This window comes from Genypterus blacodes, unplaced genomic scaffold (assembly GCF_046128005.1).
Source record: "Genypterus blacodes isolate CSIRO-AG114 ecotype Tasmania unplaced genomic scaffold, CSIRO-AGI_Gbla_v1 ptg000348l_1, whole genome shotgun sequence".
In the NCBI taxonomy this organism is placed as follows: domain Eukaryota; kingdom Metazoa; phylum Chordata; class Actinopteri; order Ophidiiformes; family Ophidiidae; genus Genypterus; species Genypterus blacodes.
The window spans coordinates 1,316,686-1,334,033 of record NW_027467132.1 but is presented as its reverse complement, the minus strand read 5'-3'; the positions used below and the strand labels follow the sequence as shown (position 1 = coordinate 1,334,033).

The 17,348-nt window shown below is 43.5% G+C and overlaps 3 protein-coding genes across 4 annotated transcripts; 1 reads left to right on the top strand and 2 right to left on the bottom strand.

Moving 5' to 3' along the window:
- Positions 1-221: 221 nt before the first annotated feature.
- Positions 222-7,603, bottom strand: LOC142988776 (copine-3-like). Of its 2 annotated transcripts, XM_076138032.1 has the most exons (17): positions 7,521-7,603; positions 6,567-6,824; positions 6,238-6,417; positions 6,031-6,105; positions 5,881-5,952; positions 5,714-5,794; positions 5,521-5,610; positions 4,277-4,375; positions 4,076-4,162; positions 3,887-3,946; positions 3,637-3,770; positions 3,472-3,526; positions 3,336-3,387; positions 3,002-3,135; positions 2,664-2,900; positions 2,469-2,583; positions 1,620-1,750 (listed from the first exon to the last, which is right to left on the bottom strand). In XM_076138032.1, exons 2-16 carry the CDS (start codon positions 6,762-6,764, stop codon positions 2,473-2,475), a joined length of 1,665 nt encoding a protein of 554 aa, XP_075994147.1. In that variant the 5' UTR covers positions 6,765-6,824; positions 7,521-7,603; the 3' UTR covers positions 1,620-1,750; positions 2,469-2,472. The 2 variants fall into 2 exon arrangements, with proteins under 2 accessions (XP_075994146.1, XP_075994147.1); XM_076138031.1 differs by lacking the exon at positions 2,469-2,583 and having other exon boundaries at positions 222-1,750.
- An 852-nt stretch (positions 7,604-8,455) lies between these two features.
- Positions 8,456-13,938, bottom strand: LOC142988849 (copine-3-like). The gene is made up of 16 exons (XM_076138139.1): positions 13,830-13,938; positions 13,167-13,345; positions 12,869-13,048; positions 12,603-12,677; positions 12,318-12,389; positions 12,118-12,195; positions 11,936-12,025; positions 11,058-11,156; positions 10,864-10,947; positions 10,460-10,519; positions 10,068-10,201; positions 9,806-9,860; positions 9,537-9,588; positions 9,323-9,456; positions 8,952-9,185; positions 8,456-8,846 (listed from the first exon to the last, which is right to left on the bottom strand). The coding sequence occupies exons 2-16, from the start codon at positions 13,323-13,325 to the stop codon at positions 8,724-8,726; spliced, it is 1,629 nt and encodes a 542-aa protein (XP_075994254.1). The 5' UTR covers positions 13,326-13,345; positions 13,830-13,938; the 3' UTR covers positions 8,456-8,723.
- A 255-nt stretch (positions 13,939-14,193) lies between these two features.
- On the top strand, positions 14,194-17,324 carry rmdn1 (regulator of microtubule dynamics 1). The gene is made up of 10 exons (XM_076138184.1): positions 14,194-14,575; positions 14,834-14,945; positions 15,086-15,170; positions 15,518-15,677; positions 15,848-15,937; positions 16,034-16,089; positions 16,205-16,292; positions 16,374-16,404; positions 16,494-16,627; positions 16,745-17,324. Exons 1-10 carry the CDS (start codon positions 14,459-14,461, stop codon positions 16,784-16,786), a joined length of 915 nt encoding a protein of 304 aa, XP_075994299.1. The 5' UTR covers positions 14,194-14,458; the 3' UTR covers positions 16,787-17,324.
- Positions 17,325-17,348: the final 24 nt, after the last annotated feature.

The window sequence follows — 17,348 nt, the reverse complement described above, 5'->3', positions numbered from 1 at the left end:
TTATTATTATTACTTTGTTAACGGCCTATTGTGTAAAATGTGGGTGAGCATACGCTTCACACAAAATAGAAGTAATTTTGTCTTCCTGAGACTCAATTTCAATCAGATCAATTTGTGTAGAATATTCACACGCACGCACGCACACACACACACACACACACACACACACACACGCACAGGGAATTATTACTTTCGTAGTGATGAGCATACAAGACAGCATATTCAGTTTAACATTGACTTTATTAATGAGTTAGTGTGAAGATGCTGCATCATACATGGCTTACAATGTCATTTGTAAAAGAAAACACATGGACAATATGGATGTGAACTAAAGTTATAATTGAATGATTGTATTGTGTGTCCATTCAGGTTCTCTTTATATAATATAGTTATATAATAAAGCATCTGGTCTAGAGATTTGGAGGCATTAAAATGTTCAAAAGCAAGATTCCAAGGAGGTCAAACAGACATGAGCAGTATTTGTTGTCATATTTACCACATAAAAGTAATCTGACCGTATTTTCAGTTTTGATGGCAGCCGGACAAACATGAATAAAACCACATTAATGCCTTTTACATGAAATGATTACAACTACTACAAACTAACTGTTTTGTATAAACGTGAAATATGACCACAAATCAAAGCCCATCATTAGGACATGGCACACCCATCAGTGCAAACAAGTATTTCCAAAAATCAACATACACATACGCTTTTTGTAAATGAATCTAGTATTTTGTAACAGTCAGTCCAGTAAGAAGAAGAAGTATCAAAGGCTGAGGGAGTGACCCCGGTGCTCATACGGAAGAATTAAGTCAAATATTAACATCCAAAATAAAAACAATTGGGAAATAAGTACAAAACTGCAGCAAGAGACGCTGCAACATACAAGTATTGCAAGAGAAAAGTACACAAAGGCATTAATTATTAAAAAATCCTTTCCCTGTGAACATTGTGTAAACGTTACTGACGCTGACCTGAAGTGTGTTTGGTCGAGTCTTGGCCTTGGACTGGCAGAAATGTAGAAATCCTAAATTAGCGAAAACACGGAAACTTAAGAGGATACAAACACGAACTCGACAGGCATCCTTACACTTTAACTCCAAACCTCACTGACCAATGAGAGAACAGCAGCCAGGAGGCTACTAGATGCCTCTCTTTACCATGCAAGTCAAGCAGCTGGAGTCAAATCCTATATCTTCCAGTTCAGTCATCGCATGGTGCATTACGAAAGAATATTTTACATTGAGCAATTTAACAATAATGGCACATAGGTTTGACATTCAGAATTAATTCAATGCTCGTTTCTAAAAGTTAGTATAACTCATAGTGTGTATAATCTATGTGTGAATCTGTTATGGCTTCATATCCTCATTAATACATAACAAGGAGAGATTCAATTCAAAAAGCATTGACAAGAGATTTTGACGCAGTACAATGTCAGATCTGTCATAAGCTCCATGGCACAAAAGGATGAAACATGCAAACTTTAACTGAGTGAAAACGTATCTCCTTGTGCCGATTATCAAATGGCAAAAAAGTGTGCTCGCCTCACACACTCTAAACTGTCACGGGTTGGATTTGGAGAAAGGCAGAAGTGTTCACACAGCGTCACTGAGGTGCTGGAGCTGAGGGCTCAGGCAGAGCGGCGTGGCCATCGGGAGGTTTCAGCTTCGTGATATGAAAGTAATCCACCACCTGACCTGGGACCTCAGCCAGGACGCTCTGAGCCAGCGTTTCTTGAGGACACTGCAGAGAGACGAGGCAGAGGAGGAATGTGAAAGGTGACAGGGAGAGCAGAACAATGGAAGGATTAAGATTTAACAGAGAATTCACATTTATTACATGGCTTTGGTGAAATTAGTTTTTCTAAAGACATCCCCTCTCAAAATATGAGGCAAGTGAGGAAGCGTGAGCCGCCATCTGTCATGTTGCTGCTTTGGGGATCTTACAGAGACAGCATCAAAAACTGCCTGTTTTCACCAAGTGTGCACAGTGGTATTGCAGGAGAGAATGCAGAAGTGGATCAATGTGGGGTTTCTTCATGTTACAGTTATCTGAGAAGGACTGGATCAGCTGTGGTTCTTTAAGTTTATGCACATCTTTACACAAATCTATACACAGAACCATGGATCAATGCAGATACAGAGCAGGGATATGAGGAGATGTTAGTCGTGTAGTGTTATGTTAAGAAATGCACATTCTTTCTTTGGGTCCAGGACTAAAATCAGTAGATAAACGTTGGTACCCAGTTTTGAAGAAAGACAGAGAGCGACAAGGAAATGGATAAACTGTGCTCCCCTGTCTCTGGCTCTCTCTGACATGCACATGTTCCATTTTAGGACGTGTATGCATTTCACTTATGTGCACTTTGGCTATGTATCACAATTTTACGCAAAGCCATGCAGTTTTGTATGAGGCAGCAGAAGCAGGGGAGGGTGATTACAGCGGTGGGGGGTACGCCTACATTTCTAGGGAGGACTGGACTCGCTGGGGGGCTTCAGATCAAAAATATGGAAGAATGAAGCCACTTGGTCAGGGAGCTCTGCCAGTACAGATTGGGCAAGTGCTGCAGTGGCTGCCTGGAATCAGACAAAATGCAAACTTATGCATTATTTTAACAATTCCTAGGGGCTAAAGCAGCCACGATGACACAACTTACATTTTGGAACTGCCTGAACGGCACAAACTGCACAATGTCCCGCAGTGCTACTTCTCCTGTAGGCGAGCGCAGGAGGCCATCATCTGAATCCAGGAACTCCATGGCACTGAAGTCTGCTGCCCCAACTCCAATGATGATGATGGACATGGGCAGACGAGAGGCGTTGACGATGGCACTACGTGTCTGCTCCATGTCTGTGATCACTCCGTCAGTGATTATGAGCAAAACATAGTATTGCTGTGGAAAGATGACAAAGAAACAGAAGAAATGAAGTTCATCTGTTTGAGATTTTGGAGTCCACTGAATGATTGATTGGAGCTGAGGTGTCAGATACTCACAGAGGCAGTGTCCTGCTGCATGGCTTGCCTACCAAAATGGGCGACGTGGTTTATGATCGGGGAGAAGTTGGTGGGCCCGTACAGCTTCACCTGGGGCAGACACTGCTGGTAGGCCGTGACCACACCCTCTATACCTGAATACACACACAGCAAGCAAGACAGTGAATTACAGGGACGTTAAAGCATAATTATATACACATTTCTTCATTATCCAGCTTGACACTTTTGTAATCTTAAATGTTACATTTAACTTGGCTTGTTATGGGTTCCATCAAAGTTTGGGTAGTCTCTAACTAAAGGCTCTTCTGCTGAAGTCACATTTGATTTGACGTACCAGCGCAAAATGGATCTTCTGGGTTGAAGTTGAGAGGAAACTCATGGGAAACCTGCAAGACAGGACTCAGCATGAAGCCAATACTGGATCAAAAGAACTATAGATAAATAGATAAAAAAGTAAAAAAGTGAATTACCTGCCACGATGGAGGGACCTGAGCACCAAAACCAAGGGCAGGGAACATTTTGTCACTACAGGTGGGAAGAAAGTATTCATAACCTTTACTATCCAGATACATTTACATGATGCCGGCATGATTCGGACACTTTTGGACCCCACTCTGACTGTGATAGTCCTGTACCTGTCATAGTCCTGGATCACCATGCCCACAGACCAGATAGCTGCCAGGTACTCATTATAACCCTGAGGACTGATGTAGTGGAGGGACTGGGGCGACCTGGGGTCTCCGTTAGACGCTGTGAAGTCAACGGCAATCTGGCCAATGGAGAGAGAGAGGATAAAGAAAAGGGATTGGTAACATAAACAAATGCTATTTAGTGGGAACGTATGATTTTAATTTGACAGGGATTAGAAAAGAACCGAGGACTCACAGTGACGTTGATCTGACACCCACCCATGATGTAATCCAGGAATGTGTACTCCTTCACTGTCTGCAGGTCATAAATGGAGACAAGTGCACATTTTATTAATAACTTGCCTCAAACGTTGACCCGCATAAAGGAAACTGTGGATATAAGAATGCCAATCATTTGTAATTAGTAATATAAACACAACAGCACCTTGCACAGTTTGAAAACGACAACGCCAGAGTTCTTATATCCTTTCTTCTTCTGCATCTTCTTACTGTTGATACATTCAAACTCAGCCTGCGGAGATAACAAACGCGTTTATAGATGCGGATGGGAAGACAAAACAGCAACAAACCAGAATGAAGTATTGGATGTGAGGTGGGAAAAAAACAAAAAAATAGACCAACTGACCGCGTATGTCTGTGACGACTGCTGTATGTGGCACAGTGTGGTCTGGAAGGTTCCAATAAAGTCGTGTGATCCACTGTTGTTGTAGTCGTAACAATCCACCTGGGACAGACAGGAAGGTGAGAGCAACAAGGTCGAGCCAATCAAATAAGGTGATGTATTAAACAATGATCCTCAGTGTGAAACATATTTGAAGGAGTGGGAACTAAGGCATGCTTCTGGACTCTAAAGCCACGCCCCCTAAAATGGACAATTCAGAAAGTACGAAAGCCTGTGAATGGAAAAGGCCCCTCTACATTTACAGGATACACAGAGTACCACAGGGATTGGCCCAATATGTATGGGGTTGCTCCTCAAATTCCACTCACCAGGAAGCCGATTACAGCAACACACATTTTGACCTACTTAGCATTATCTGTGGAGTTACATTGTGAATGGTGTATGTGTATCCTGTACCTGAAGTGTCTAACGTTAGCCCAGATTAGGGCTGAGTTTGCCAGACGACCTTCAGTGTTTACAACATGAAAAGACACACAGGTCCAGCGACAGGAAGAGGAAGCAGCAGGTACATAGAAGACTGTGTGTGGAGCAGTCATCCTGCTAAAGCTGCTTTAATAGAAGGCTAAAGGAGACACATCTTAATGGAGAACCTTGTGGGAGATTGTCCTTTTGGTCAATTTAGATGATGATGATGATGATGAAGAAGCACAAACAGGCTGGAGTGATTACATCTCTGAGCTGCTCTGGAACATTTAGGGATGTTCCAGAAATTAAAAAGCAGAGGCGCAGAAGGACATGTGGGTTAAATAACTGAACTGAAACAGAAGATGGAACTAGAAGTCTATCTATTCAGGACATGTTTGGCCGTGTTTTCATCATTTACCAGGTAAGCTGAACAACAGATCAAACTCCCAAAGGCTGTAAACTTTTCCCTGTAAGATGTTTTTTCTGGGACTACTTTGTCCTGTCAGAGACACGACAGCCTTCATGTGAAGAACACACACACACACACACACACACACACACACACACACACACAGTGGAGACAGTACACTCACTTGCAGCGCTCATCAGAGAGCAGCTCTTCCTTACAAGCTTGCTTTAAAGGTGTAAGAGATTAAAACGTAAATACAAAAACTGACGCAAACACATATTATTAGAACCAAGGGAGGAGATACTTTTATACACAAGAGGGCCAACAAAAAGCAGTGTGTGTGTGTGTGTGTGTGTGTGTGTGTCTCATGTACCTTTATAGGTTTCTCCACATCGCCTCCACAGAGTGACTGCAGGGGGATTTTGAAGGGTTTCCATACGGGGTTCAGGTTGCTCATCACCACCTACACCATTAAATATCAACTTTAAAGGTGACTGTTAGACTTATTTGGTGTGTGTATTATCCTCTGACAGCACAGTGTATAAGCAGACTGCATGTTTCTGTACCTCTGTCCTGTGAGCAAACTGCCATCCAGTCTCTGTCTGTTTAAAGAACTCCAGGAACGGATCAGACTTCCCAAAGAAATCCTGCAAATAAACAAGAAAATATCACACAGTAGTTATTTTAACCTGGACACTGTAGTTTACAATAATTTAATCAAAGTTATCTCTACCTTTTTATCCAGTTTTCTAGCAGAAACCTCAAAATTCACCACTCTGTTGTCCGTTCTTTCCTCTGCAATGATCTACAAAACACCAAACAGCAGGAAATGTTACACCCACACTTGTAAACAAACGTCTCTAACCCCTTCAAAGCAACTCACAGTGATGGTTCCCTTTCCCGCTGGTGACCTGTTCTTCCTGACGAGCGGTCGGGTTAGTTTCCTCGAAGACACAATCTGCTCATAAAAACACAGGACAGCATGAAATCACAGACTAACACCGCCGCTTATTGTGTTTATGTTAATGATATACTTTGATTTTAGATGTCTAACATGATGAATGTCCTGTGGGAAGGAAACAGAGCTGACCTGTCCCAGTGTACACTCCAGCTCTCCCAGGAAATCTGCTTCTCTCAGGTTAAAGGACTCGCTATCGATGTCGTACACTTCAAACCTCAGCTTCTGTACCATCTCAAAGTAGTAGTCGACGGTAAAACTCTTGGAAAAGGTGGGATTTAGGGAGTTCATGACTCTTTCTGTCCGGCCCACCTGACGGAAAACACATTTGTTGTACTTTAAAATGAGTGTAAAGTGAATGAGGCAGAGCAGCTTCACACACACGGACATCAGTGGATTTAAGTTTGATCGAATTGCCGAATCTGTGTGAATGTGTGTGAGTGTGTGTGTGTCCGACTGACCTCACACCAGTGGGGCCCTGACGTGTTGATAAACAGCACACACAGCGGGTCAGACTTTGAGAAGGTGTCCATGTCCAGCAGGTTATCACAGGAGATCCTCAGCTCCACTTTGCTCTTGCAATTTGCGGCCCCTGGCCCCCCTGGTGGGCCCCCTGGTGGCCCCCCTGGTGGCCCCCCTGGTGGGCCCCCTGAAGCCATCGCCACCTGGAGCCTACACACACTCTCACAGAAATACTGACAAGACACAAACAAACAACCCTACACACGGGAGAGTAAAGAAACAATAGAACACACACAGAAAAAGGAACAGTCAGTGAGGGGGTTTATGGCTTTGGTCATGCATATGTGGCAATATACAGCATTTACTCTCCGACCTTTGCTTTACAACACACTTAAGAACTTCATAGGGCACATTTTCTGTTGTTTCCATGGTAACAAATTTGTTATAGCTATGTGTTTGCGTTTGTAGATAGATAGATAGATAGATAGATAGATAGATAGATAGATAGATAGATAGATAGATAGATAGATAGATAGATAGATAGATAGATAGATAGATAGTTTGTTGTAGTATTTTCGTAACGGTGCTGCTTCCTGCCGTCTAGCTCGGTGTCGCAAAACTTGTGTCAGGGTCACAGTTATACCGAACTAATACGTGTTTTTGTAAATAAAGTCTTCTTCTTTTCCTTTCGGCTGCTCAATTCGTTTATTTTTTCACGAAAACAAGGGCATAAATGTCACGTAGTTTCTTCTAACACTTCGTAATTCTTTGACAGTTTGTTCGTTTTCTTCAGCGAGGCAGCCTAACAGGGCGAAGACAGATTTAAGTGACTGTTCATGTCATTCGTGTGGCCCTAAAATGGCTACAAAAGCTTTTAATCTATATTAAAAAACCAAAAACAACATAGTGTCAAAACACGACCGGGTTATGTGAGTTTAATTTGAGTGTCGTACCTTTGAGCGGGGCCACGTCTTGATATGTTGAGGTGTTAGCCTTACCGCAGTGGAAGCTAACCGCTACAGTGGGCGGCGACGTGAGCGCTCGAATCTCGTTACAGGGCCTCCCGGCGGGCGGAGTGCTTGAGAAGCGCCTTGCGTCATCTGTAAGGCGTTGTCTCCAATTAAAAACATAAATGTAATAAACGTTTGGTTGTGGGGTGTAAAAGGCTACAATTTTCCAAAGTCAAATTCAGACACTATTCAAGCCTTTCCGAGACTACGGCTCTGTTGAGTTAAATGTGAATGTTTCACTTAATGCACCCAAAGTCCATTTCTCCAAAGCTGTTCGTGTATGCAGAGGTCGAGGATAAATGTGATAGATGTTTGAACCTGTAACCTGAACCCCAGGTTACACACTTACTGGTCTGGTTACTTTATTATCAGGTCTGCCATATTGTAAAGGCAGGTACAATCCTCCCCATTTATGGTCTTTTTCTTGGACTCCACTCAATTCTGGACCCCAATATCACATGCAATGTCTCAAAGGGTTTTACAGGTTTATGTGTTTTGTCGTTGCAGGTGGGCCAGGATGGGGTGTTTGGTTTGCAGGTTTGTTTGGCGCTTGGGTTCCCCCTTTTTTTCCTCGTCTCGCTGCAGTCTGTTCTGTGACTGTCGGAACCTATGATGTCATTGTACTAACAGCACTGATGTCATCTTAAACTTCGGGATTATACTCATAACTGGCTGTGCTTGAAAACACCACATTAAAAGTAAAGAGTTTTCCAGTCTGTCCCCTGGATGCAGACAGCAGTGGGTGTTTCCTTTTCCCTCCAAAATTCAGGATTGATTCATTTCCAGATGGTTCTTGTCACACCACTCACAAAGTCGTTAACCGCCTTTCTCTGTCTCTGTCCTGTTAACAAATCATCTCACATCATTAAGTCTTTGAATTAAGATACGATTGAAACTTTAATCCTTTTTGTAGGTTTATGCAACACAGTTAATTTGTCATTCAATCTATGATACTTATTCATTCATTAATTTACACATAAACGTTGAAAAACAAAAATTATTTATAGCCTACCCTTCATCAATATATTGTACTTGCAAAAACGGAACAAATAAACAAACATTACAACAGTTCTTAATAGACAGAGGATGCATAAAGGAATTCCACAGCAGTAAATCCGGATCTTTGGTCTCATTTCACCAAACTTCCTAAGACGGCTCAGAAAAATCTGATGGCAGGCGAGGGGGCTTGAGTTTATAAGAATTAAAGAAGGATGCCACTTGATCAGGAAGCTCTGCCAGGACACTCTGGGCCAGGGCCACCCTGTTTCCCTGCAATAGTAACATGATAAGAGTGTAAGCTGAGCTACCATTAGAGTTATTTCAGATAAACTAGTTACTGTACAATTAGAATAAAGTTTTGGACGGTAAACTCACTTGGAAAAGTCTGAAGGGCACAAACTGGACGATGTCTCGTGCAGCGGTGACCCCTGACGGCGTACGCAGCAGACTGTCATCGCTGTCGAGGAATTCCATTTCACTGAAATCTGCTGCCCCCACACCCACTATGATGATAGACATGGGCAGGAGAGAGGCTTCTACTATAGCAGTGCGTGTCTGGTCCATGTCTGTGATCACACCATCCGTAATGATGAGCAGGACGTAGTATTGCTGCGGTTAGAAAGAAACAACAGAAATGTCATCCATGTCTTCCAGTCCAACTGTGCATTGGTGCATTGATCATCTAGTTCCTATAGGGGTCTCCTTGTATTTTCTAGTGTGTTTGAGAAAAGAGGTGAGATATTTACAGAAGCTGTGTTCTGCCGGAGAGCTTGTCTGGCAAAGTAGGCCACATGATTGATGACTGGAGCAAAGTTGGTGGGACCATAGAGCTTGACCTGTGGCAGGCACTGCTGGTAGGCGCTCACCACGCCTTCTATGCCTGCAACACAGCAGAACAACATCTGGGCACCCAAACTGGACCTTAGCCTAACATCATTTTAGGGACTAGCTTTAACTTACCTTCACAGAATGGATTTGCTTGGTTGAAATTGATGGGAAACTCGTGGGAAACCTGTGGATGTTTCATGGGGAAAGCAAACTTTAAGCAGAACGTTCACAACTCCTTCATATCAAAATGTGAGCACGCAGTTTGATTTGCGTGTCCATCAATGTGAAGACCGATGCAGCTACATCTACAGTCTGAGCTGAACTGTAAATCTGCTAAATACTGCCATCCAGTGTCTGATGCATGTCATCTTACAGACAGTAAGGATAGAAAACAAACATACCTGCCAGGAGGGAGGCACTTTAGCTCCAAAGCCAAAGACAGGAAACCTCTTGGTACTGCACAGAAAAGGCAAACATAACAGCGTAGACATGACACAGCCATACAGTATATTAACAAAAAGGCTCGATCGTGTGAATAGATCATGATTAAATTGTTCTCAAATGGTGGCTTTAAAAAACGTAATCTGCATCTTTGGCATCAGCATAGTTTTAAATTAGATCTCCTACTTCTTCTCTTCCGACTTGCTGGGGGTCTTAGTTCACCTGTCATAGTCCTGGATGACGAGGCCCACTGCCCAGATGGCTGACAGGTATTCGTTGTAGCCCTCAGGGTTGATGTAGTGGAGTGACTGGGGGGTGGCGGGATCTCCATTGGAGCCTGTGAAGTCAATGGCAATCTGCCCCGGTCAGAGGGAGGACAAGGATCAAGGTCTGCTCAGATGCACGACACAAATGATACAACATGGTGTGGACTGATTTAAACTATGTGGCTTTTATGTGAGAGTATCAATAATGCATCAGCGAGGAAGCAACACTTGTAACAGATACAGCACATGAACACAACAGAACTGTTATCTGAGCTCTGAATTACAGCTGCGTCACATGTATTTGTGCTTTTAAGTATACAATGGTTTGTTGTACATTTCCAAACTCACAGTGAAGTTGATCTGACAGCCGCCCATGATGTAATCCAGAAAGGTGTATTCCTTCTCCACCTGAGAGGGCAGACATCACACACACTGTGTTCAACAATGCCATAAAAAACAGACTGAACTTTTTAAAATAGATTTGGACTTAGGCTTTGTTTATTCTCTTGCTGTGGGATGAGGTTGATGAGGATGAGGTAATGTTGCCTTCATGTACTAAGCTTTCACCTTTAAGCAATAGCACCTCCTTTGGAACAGCATGCAATCATGATTACCACTCCTGTACAAACTGCTGTCCCGCCCACACGGACAGCGGGGGAACTTTGTGGATGAACTGGACACGTTACTGTCAGCAAAGCCTGAAGAGGGAACCTCACTTACAGTCACAGGAGATATGAACATCTGGTTATTACCTGGCACCGCCTGATGCAAATGACCCCAGAGTTTTTGTAGTCTCTCTTCTTTAACTTTTTTTGGTTGATGCACTGAAATTCAGCCTGTAAGAGAGAACACTGGTCAGTATGGGTGCAGTATCTTCATCATCTGCTATCAGGCATCTTTTTGGTAGAGTTTGACCAAACACACACACACACACACACACACTCACCTGGGAAAGGTGCGTTCCTGTTTGCATCTCTGACAGGGTGGTTTGAATGCTGCCTATAAGTGTGTGGGAGCCGTTCATGCGCTGGTCGTAACAGTCAATCTGTGGATGAACAGAGAGATTTCCAGCTGACAAAAATAAAAGCTCCCAACACAGGAAGCCAAATTCAGAGTTTGTGACTTAAGTGGGTTGTTAAGTTGTGCATATTCAGAGTTGAGCTGCGAGACACTTGATTAAGATCGGCCTCGTCCAGTCCACAGCAGGTTTTTTAGGTAAGTCTGAGATCTGAACACAGAGGAGCTTAACTTTGGTATTAACTCTGACTGACGCTCACGTACCTCAACTCTGAAATGGGACAGTGGATGAATTTAGAGCGGTTTAACTGATACTGGGTTAACAAAGCCAATGCTGGTGATTTTACTTCTACATATTGCCTGCTTCATCATATTGGCCCAATATCAGTCTGACCTCCAAATACATAACAGATTACACCAAAGAAACTCACATAAACAAACCAATCATGCTACTATGACACAAATGCATGCCTGAAATAAAGTGGAACGGAGCAGAAGTGCACACCTTCATGTGATGACGATGCACACACACACATCAGGTTGGTAACTGACTTATCCAGCTGGGTTGCACGCAGGCCCTTGCTTAATGTTTGGGAGTGTTTGTAAGATGAAAATAAAATAAATAACTTCATTAATATGTTAGAGGAACACAATCAAGCAAAAACTGTTAGGTGGGAGCAAACACACACTCATTTAACACTTTAGAGCATTTAGGAGATCCAAGATAGCAGGTTAATATAGGCTTCAGCTATCAGGCATGTTTACAACTGAATGATTAGAATAAGTTTGTATGTGTGTGTAATGTACCTTAATAGGTTTCTCCACGTCTCCTCCACAGAGAGCTCGCAGGGAGATGTGGAAGGGTTTCCATGTTGGGTTCAGGTTGTTCATCACCACCTACATGAGAGACACACACACAAGGGGCAGCGTGAGAGTGCATAATCATTCCACTGAAGAGGATGAGTGAGTGTGTGGTGTGTTCCCTGCACCTCTGTCCTGTGGGCCAGCTGCCATTGAACATCCGTCTGTTTGTAGAACTCCAGGAAAGGGTCGGACCACCACAAGAACTGAACACACAAAAGACACAAAAGGAGGCTGACAATTTCGATCTTGTATGCATTTCTTGTGAAATTTATGCAGTAAAATGGGAAATAGTGCTGGAGGGACTGACTAGAGCAGCAATCAGTACCTTTTTGTCCAGACTCCGTCCTGACACCTCAAACTTTGCCACTCTGTTGTCAGTTATTTCTTCAGCACAGATCTGGAAAAGAAGACATGAAATCATCTTAAATCTATATCAGGTGACTTGACAGGTGGTCAACGTAAAACCTGGAAATGTACTGATGTAACCTACACACACACACCACATTCCATATCATACTACAAGAGATGAGAGTAGCAATTTGGGAAAACATGATAAACATTGTGTGTTTTGTCTGTATGTATTGTGTTAAACTGAACGGACTTCACTCACTGTGATGGTCCCACGACCTGCAGGCTTCTGGTTATGTAACAACAGAGGACGGGTGATTTGCCTGCTGGACACAATCTGGACATAAAGCATGACAGAGGGAGGTATTGAAACTGAGAACAATGCTTCAATGCATGACGGTGAAGCTTAATGAAGCCTGCAAATCTGAAACAAAGCAGTTCTATCTCATTAACTCTGTATAAATGCTGCATCATAGAAATGTTACTGCAGTAGAACAGTAAATGTAGGTGTAAAATGTTGAGACTTGCCTGGCCCAAAGTGCATTCCATCTCCCCCAGGAAATCCTGATTGGTCAGGTCATAGCTGTTATCATCAATGTCATAAACACAAAACTTAAGTCTCTGCACCATCTCAAAATAATAGTCGATGACAAACTTCCTGTTGAACTTCGGATTGAGGCAGTTCAGGATCATCTCCGTGCGGCCGAACTAAACCACAGAGGCACACGTAACAAAGATTCAGATTCAGATCAGTCAACAAACAAACAGAAGCAAACAAATAACATGGAACATCATTAAGGCTGTTGTGCCACGAGCTGCTACACACCTCATACCACTGGGAGCCTGAAGAATGGACGTACAGGACACACAGAGGGTCAGACTTAGAGAACACGTCCATATCCAAGAGGTTCTCACAGGAGATGGTCAGTTCCACCTTGGTGGCAAACTGGAAGGCCCCCGGCGATGAAGGTGAGCCCGAGGCCATGGTAGCGACTGAATGGCTTCCTGTAGCACAGACAATTAAGTGGTTAATTAATTGCTTCCATTACTGGCAACATACGTATATTATCCATTGTGTGTCCCGTTGCTTTTTGTGGAGAGATTTCTGTTATATTCCTAGTTGCGTTTAAACTCGCACAAGAATGTTTCGTGTAGCAGAATTGCAACAAAATATTTGTCTTGATTCATGATGTTAGGCATTATTTATCTCAAATTTGTATTTTTAGACCGTGTTTATTACCGCTAGTTTTCGGTACTTTCACAAGGGAATACGGTTCTGCAACATAATGAAATGACATTTAGCAGTGCCATAGAGCCAGCATGCACTTAAAGCAGACATTGTCAATGTTAATTTGTTTATTTCGTTTTTAAACGGGAAAACACAAACAGTTAACGGGGTGTGGTGACGCCCGCTGCACCAATAACTAACGCAAACACTAGGCGCTTGGCCCAACAACGTATTATCTATTGAGAAGATTTAAAAACCTACCCAAAGTAATTATTTTGTTCGGTTGTTGAAATTTGTTTTCTTTGACCGTCGCATGAAGAAACGTGTGTTTATTTGACAAGAACAGCTGGGGAGTCTGTGGGCGGAGCTTCCACCCTGTTGCACCGAGATTCTGGATTGTTTAATTTTCTTTCAGATTTCTGCTCCGAAATGACCTTTTTTGTAACGTTATGCCTTGACTTTGTGTGTATTTTGTGTATCTGGCAGTAGTAAAAACTGACGATACTTTGTAATGAAAATGCGCGGTGAAATAGTTGTGTATTAAATACTGCGGAACGCCAGGCTAGCGTTTGTTTCCTGTCGGCTGAATATGCAGGTGACACTTTTTCCGGCGGTGCGTTTAAGGAGAACTTGTTTCTTTTAGCTCCTCTTCTTCTAAACGAGTAAAACTGAACGGGCGGCGCGTGACAGCTAGCGTTCGATCTGCAGCTAAGAGGAGGACGCTTCAAGAACGTCACACAAACACGCCTGGGGGCAATGAGCAACTTCTCCTGACTTTGCAACGTTTAGCGGTTGTGATCTTGAACGCGCCGCGGCCCGCCTCTGTGTATGTTTCTGTATCGTTCCTGCCGGTGGATTTGTGATCATTTACCTGTTTGACTCTCGCATCAATGGCAGCTATAGTGTCATCTCGCTGTTTGAGCAGAGGTTTGCTCTCTGCTGCTGGGAGTAAAAGCTTCAGAGCGAGAGGAGCAACTCGACCTTACGGCACAAGCAAAGCTCTGAATGTGAGTAAATACGACTTAATACACCTGGAAGTGTCAAGAAATGCATGAAACTCAGGATGTCCGCATTTTAACTGGCTGTACTGAACAGAATAAACACTCTGAGCTATTTATTTAAGTAGTAATACACGAGCGAGTATAATGTGTTATTAAGAGGATTTAAGCAGATCTAGGTGAAAGTGCAACGGGGCTTTACTAGTCTGACTAACAGTGTGAGCATGAGAGGGAGACTACAGACATCCCCTTCTCTCTTGTGAACAGAGCGGCCGAGTCGCAGTTCTCCTCGGCCTTCCTGCGCTCTCCTACGTGGGTTACCAAGCTTATCGCATAGTGCAGAGTTCATCTCCATTCAAACTCTACGCTCTGGAAAAAGGTAACATCAAGCTCAGTGGGTGAAAGAGTGAACAAGGGGCCTTCATTGTTTGAGTATGAGCCTCATACTCAGTGACCCAGAGTAGCCTGCTGTGCCTGGGATGACATGGATTCTGCACCTGTCTGTGTGTGTTTGTGCAGAGGAGGTTCTGGAGCAGGCTGACTACCTGTACAGCTGTGGAGAGACTGAGAAGTTGTATGAGCTCCTGCTTCAGTACAAGGACAGGTGAGAAGAATTAACCTTAAAATGTAGATTTTGATCAAGATTGTGGAATATTCAACTTCAGTTTGCCCAAGAATTTCAGATTTCAATCTTTCAAACCCTTTGACAGTTGTTACTTTGACGCCCCCACTGGTAGGAGTGTGTGAGTGCATCTAAAAGTGGATATAATTCACGTAAAGCTGGATGCTGTTGGACAAAATTAGTTATTTTCACATCTGGATACTTTTAGGATGCATTTGCAAATCTGTTGAAGCATGATATAAGTAATGTGTGTGTGTGTGTGTGTGTGTGTGTGTGTGTGTGTGTGTGTGTGTGTGTGTGTGTGTGTGTGTGTGTGTGTGTGTGTCCAGTGAAGAGGCAGAGTGTCTGTGGAGGCTGGCCCGAGCGTCTCGCGACCTCTCCCTCCTGCCCAGCACCTCAGCCGAGCAGAAGCGACAGCTGACCTTCGAGGCGTTTGAATATGCACAGAAAGCGCTGGAGACGGACGAAAAGTGTTTCGCAGCGCACAAAGTGAGAAACAGCAGCTGATCGATCTTCATCATGTCCATCAGCACAAATCAAAGCATCCCATCTGTCTCTCCTCCACATCTCTCCCCTCCTCTAATCTGCAATTAGAGGCCGTTTGCCTCATCGTACATTTCAGCACTCACAGAATCATAGTCAGGCCTTTGTCTCCACAGTGGTATGCAGTGTGTCTGAGCGATATCGGGGATTACAAAGGAGTGAAGGGGAAGATTGGAAATTCCTACATCATCAGGAAACATTTAGAGGTAAGCGTGGCTCTTCCTCAGCGTTGCACACACACACTGTCATTACATCACATGGATCTGAACCCTGAAGCCAAACCTGCTGCTCCTGTTCCCCAGAGAGCCGTGGAGCTCAATCCCAAAGATGCCACTTCCTTACACATCCTGGGTTACTGGTGAGTCTGGGGAAGTTAGAGCACAACATTAAACATTTCTCAGTGGGAACAATGTTTGCTAATATCACAAATGTCTGAAGGCGTTCACCTTGTATGGATGTCTTCTCTCCCACAGGTGCTTTTCTTTCGCTGAGTTGCCGTGGTACCAACGTAAGGTGGCCGCTGTCATCTTTGCCTCACCTCCATCGTCCACGTATGAGGAAGTGAGGACAGGCTTTGTTTTGTTTTCATCTCACTGGGAGTTGAAGTGAAAGGCAATTATTTATTTTTCCTTCCTGTTTCAGGCTTTGGCGTTTTTCCTGAAAGCCGAAGAAGGTAACGTGCAGGACACCAGTGACGACTCTCTGACCCATGATCATCTTTAAGGTTTAGAAAACATTCATCCGTCTGCTTATTATCCTCAGTTGATCCAAACTTCTACAGTACAAACCTGGTGATGCTGGGGAAAACTTACATGTGCCTGAAGGACCGACAGAACGCTCTGCTGTGGCTGACCAAAGCTAGAGATTACGCTGCTCACACACTGGAGGACAAAGAGGTGAAGCTGTTATACAATGATCCTATGACATATTTCTCAAACTGTTGAATCTCATGCATAAGTCACAACAGAGAAAAGGTTTCCCTCCTCTAAATGGCTCCATTTGCTGTTCCTCAGATGCATAAGGAGGCGGTTGAGCTGTTGAAGAAGCTCGGCTGAAGATCTGGGAAACAAACCGGGACTGTTAATGTTCAAATGTTAAACCAATGATGCTTTGAGACAAACTCACTCCTTACCTTTCTGTGACTCAATACGTCAGAACTTAATAATTCATTCAACGTAACAATTACAACATGCAACCTTTTGATATCCCTGCAGTAATCATGGGGTGGAATTAAATGAACTTATTTGTCGAAGAAGTCCCATGAAACAGGTGGGGAGGAAGTTGAGGGGAGGTCTGACCCAAGGTGAACCAAGCCTCCTCCCCAGTAGATGGATAAGTCTGTTCAGATGTCTGCTTGCATAACAGCTCCCCACAAACTCTGGCTTACAAATACCAACTCTCTCACGCACTCAGGGCTTTGTTGTTTGAAAACTGGATATTGGCTTTGTTGACATGTTAAACTGATTGTGTGAGTTTCAGTGGGCGATACAATAACCTGGATTGTTCTGTGCCTGTGACGTTTGTGTATAAAACATGAGAGACTCAGCTGCGAGTCCATTTTGCAAAATGCTGAATTAAACTTACTAAAACCAATGTTGTCTTTTCCCACTCTTTTTA

What these genes read in the sequence shown, in the direction of transcription:
- rmdn1 (XM_076138184.1), top strand. Translation starts at nt 14,459, where the DNA reads ATGGCAGCTATAGTGTCATCTCGCTGTTTGAGCAGAGGTTTGCTCTCT. An exon ending in GCACAAGCAAAGCTCTGAAT is followed by an intron (nt 14,576 to 14,833) that starts GTGAGTAAATAC and finishes TCTTGTGAACAG; the next exon opens with AGCGGCCGAGTCGCAGTTCT. An exon ending in ACACACTGGAGGACAAAGAG is followed by an intron (nt 16,628 to 16,744) that starts GTGAAGCTGTTA and finishes GCTGTTCCTCAG; the next exon opens with ATGCATAAGGAGGCGGTTGA.
- LOC142988776 (XM_076138031.1), bottom strand. Translation starts at nt 6,764, where the DNA reads ATGGCTTCAGGGGGCCCACCAGGGGGGCCACCAGGGGGGCCACCAGGG. An exon ending in CGGGAAAGGGAACCATCACT is followed by an intron (nt 5,953 to 6,030) that starts GTGAGTTGCTTT and finishes GGTGTTTTGTAG; the next exon opens with ATCATTGCAGAGGAAAGAAC. An exon ending in GGTGTCAGATCAACGTCACT is followed by an intron (nt 3,771 to 3,886) that starts GTGAGTCCTCGG and finishes TCCATTGGCCAG; the next exon opens with ATTGCCGTTGACTTCACAGC.
- LOC142988849 (XM_076138139.1), bottom strand. Translation starts at nt 13,325, where the DNA reads ATGGCCTCGGGCTCACCTTCATCGCCGGGGGCCTTCCAGTTTGCCACC. An exon ending in ACGTGGAGAAACCTATTAAG is followed by an intron (nt 11,157 to 11,935) that starts GTACATTACACA and finishes GTTCATCCACAG; the next exon opens with ATTGACTGTTACGACCAGCG. An exon ending in AGCAAATCCATTCTGTGAAG is followed by an intron (nt 9,457 to 9,536) that starts GTAAGTTAAAGC and finishes GCTGTGTTGCAG; the next exon opens with GCATAGAAGGCGTGGTGAGC.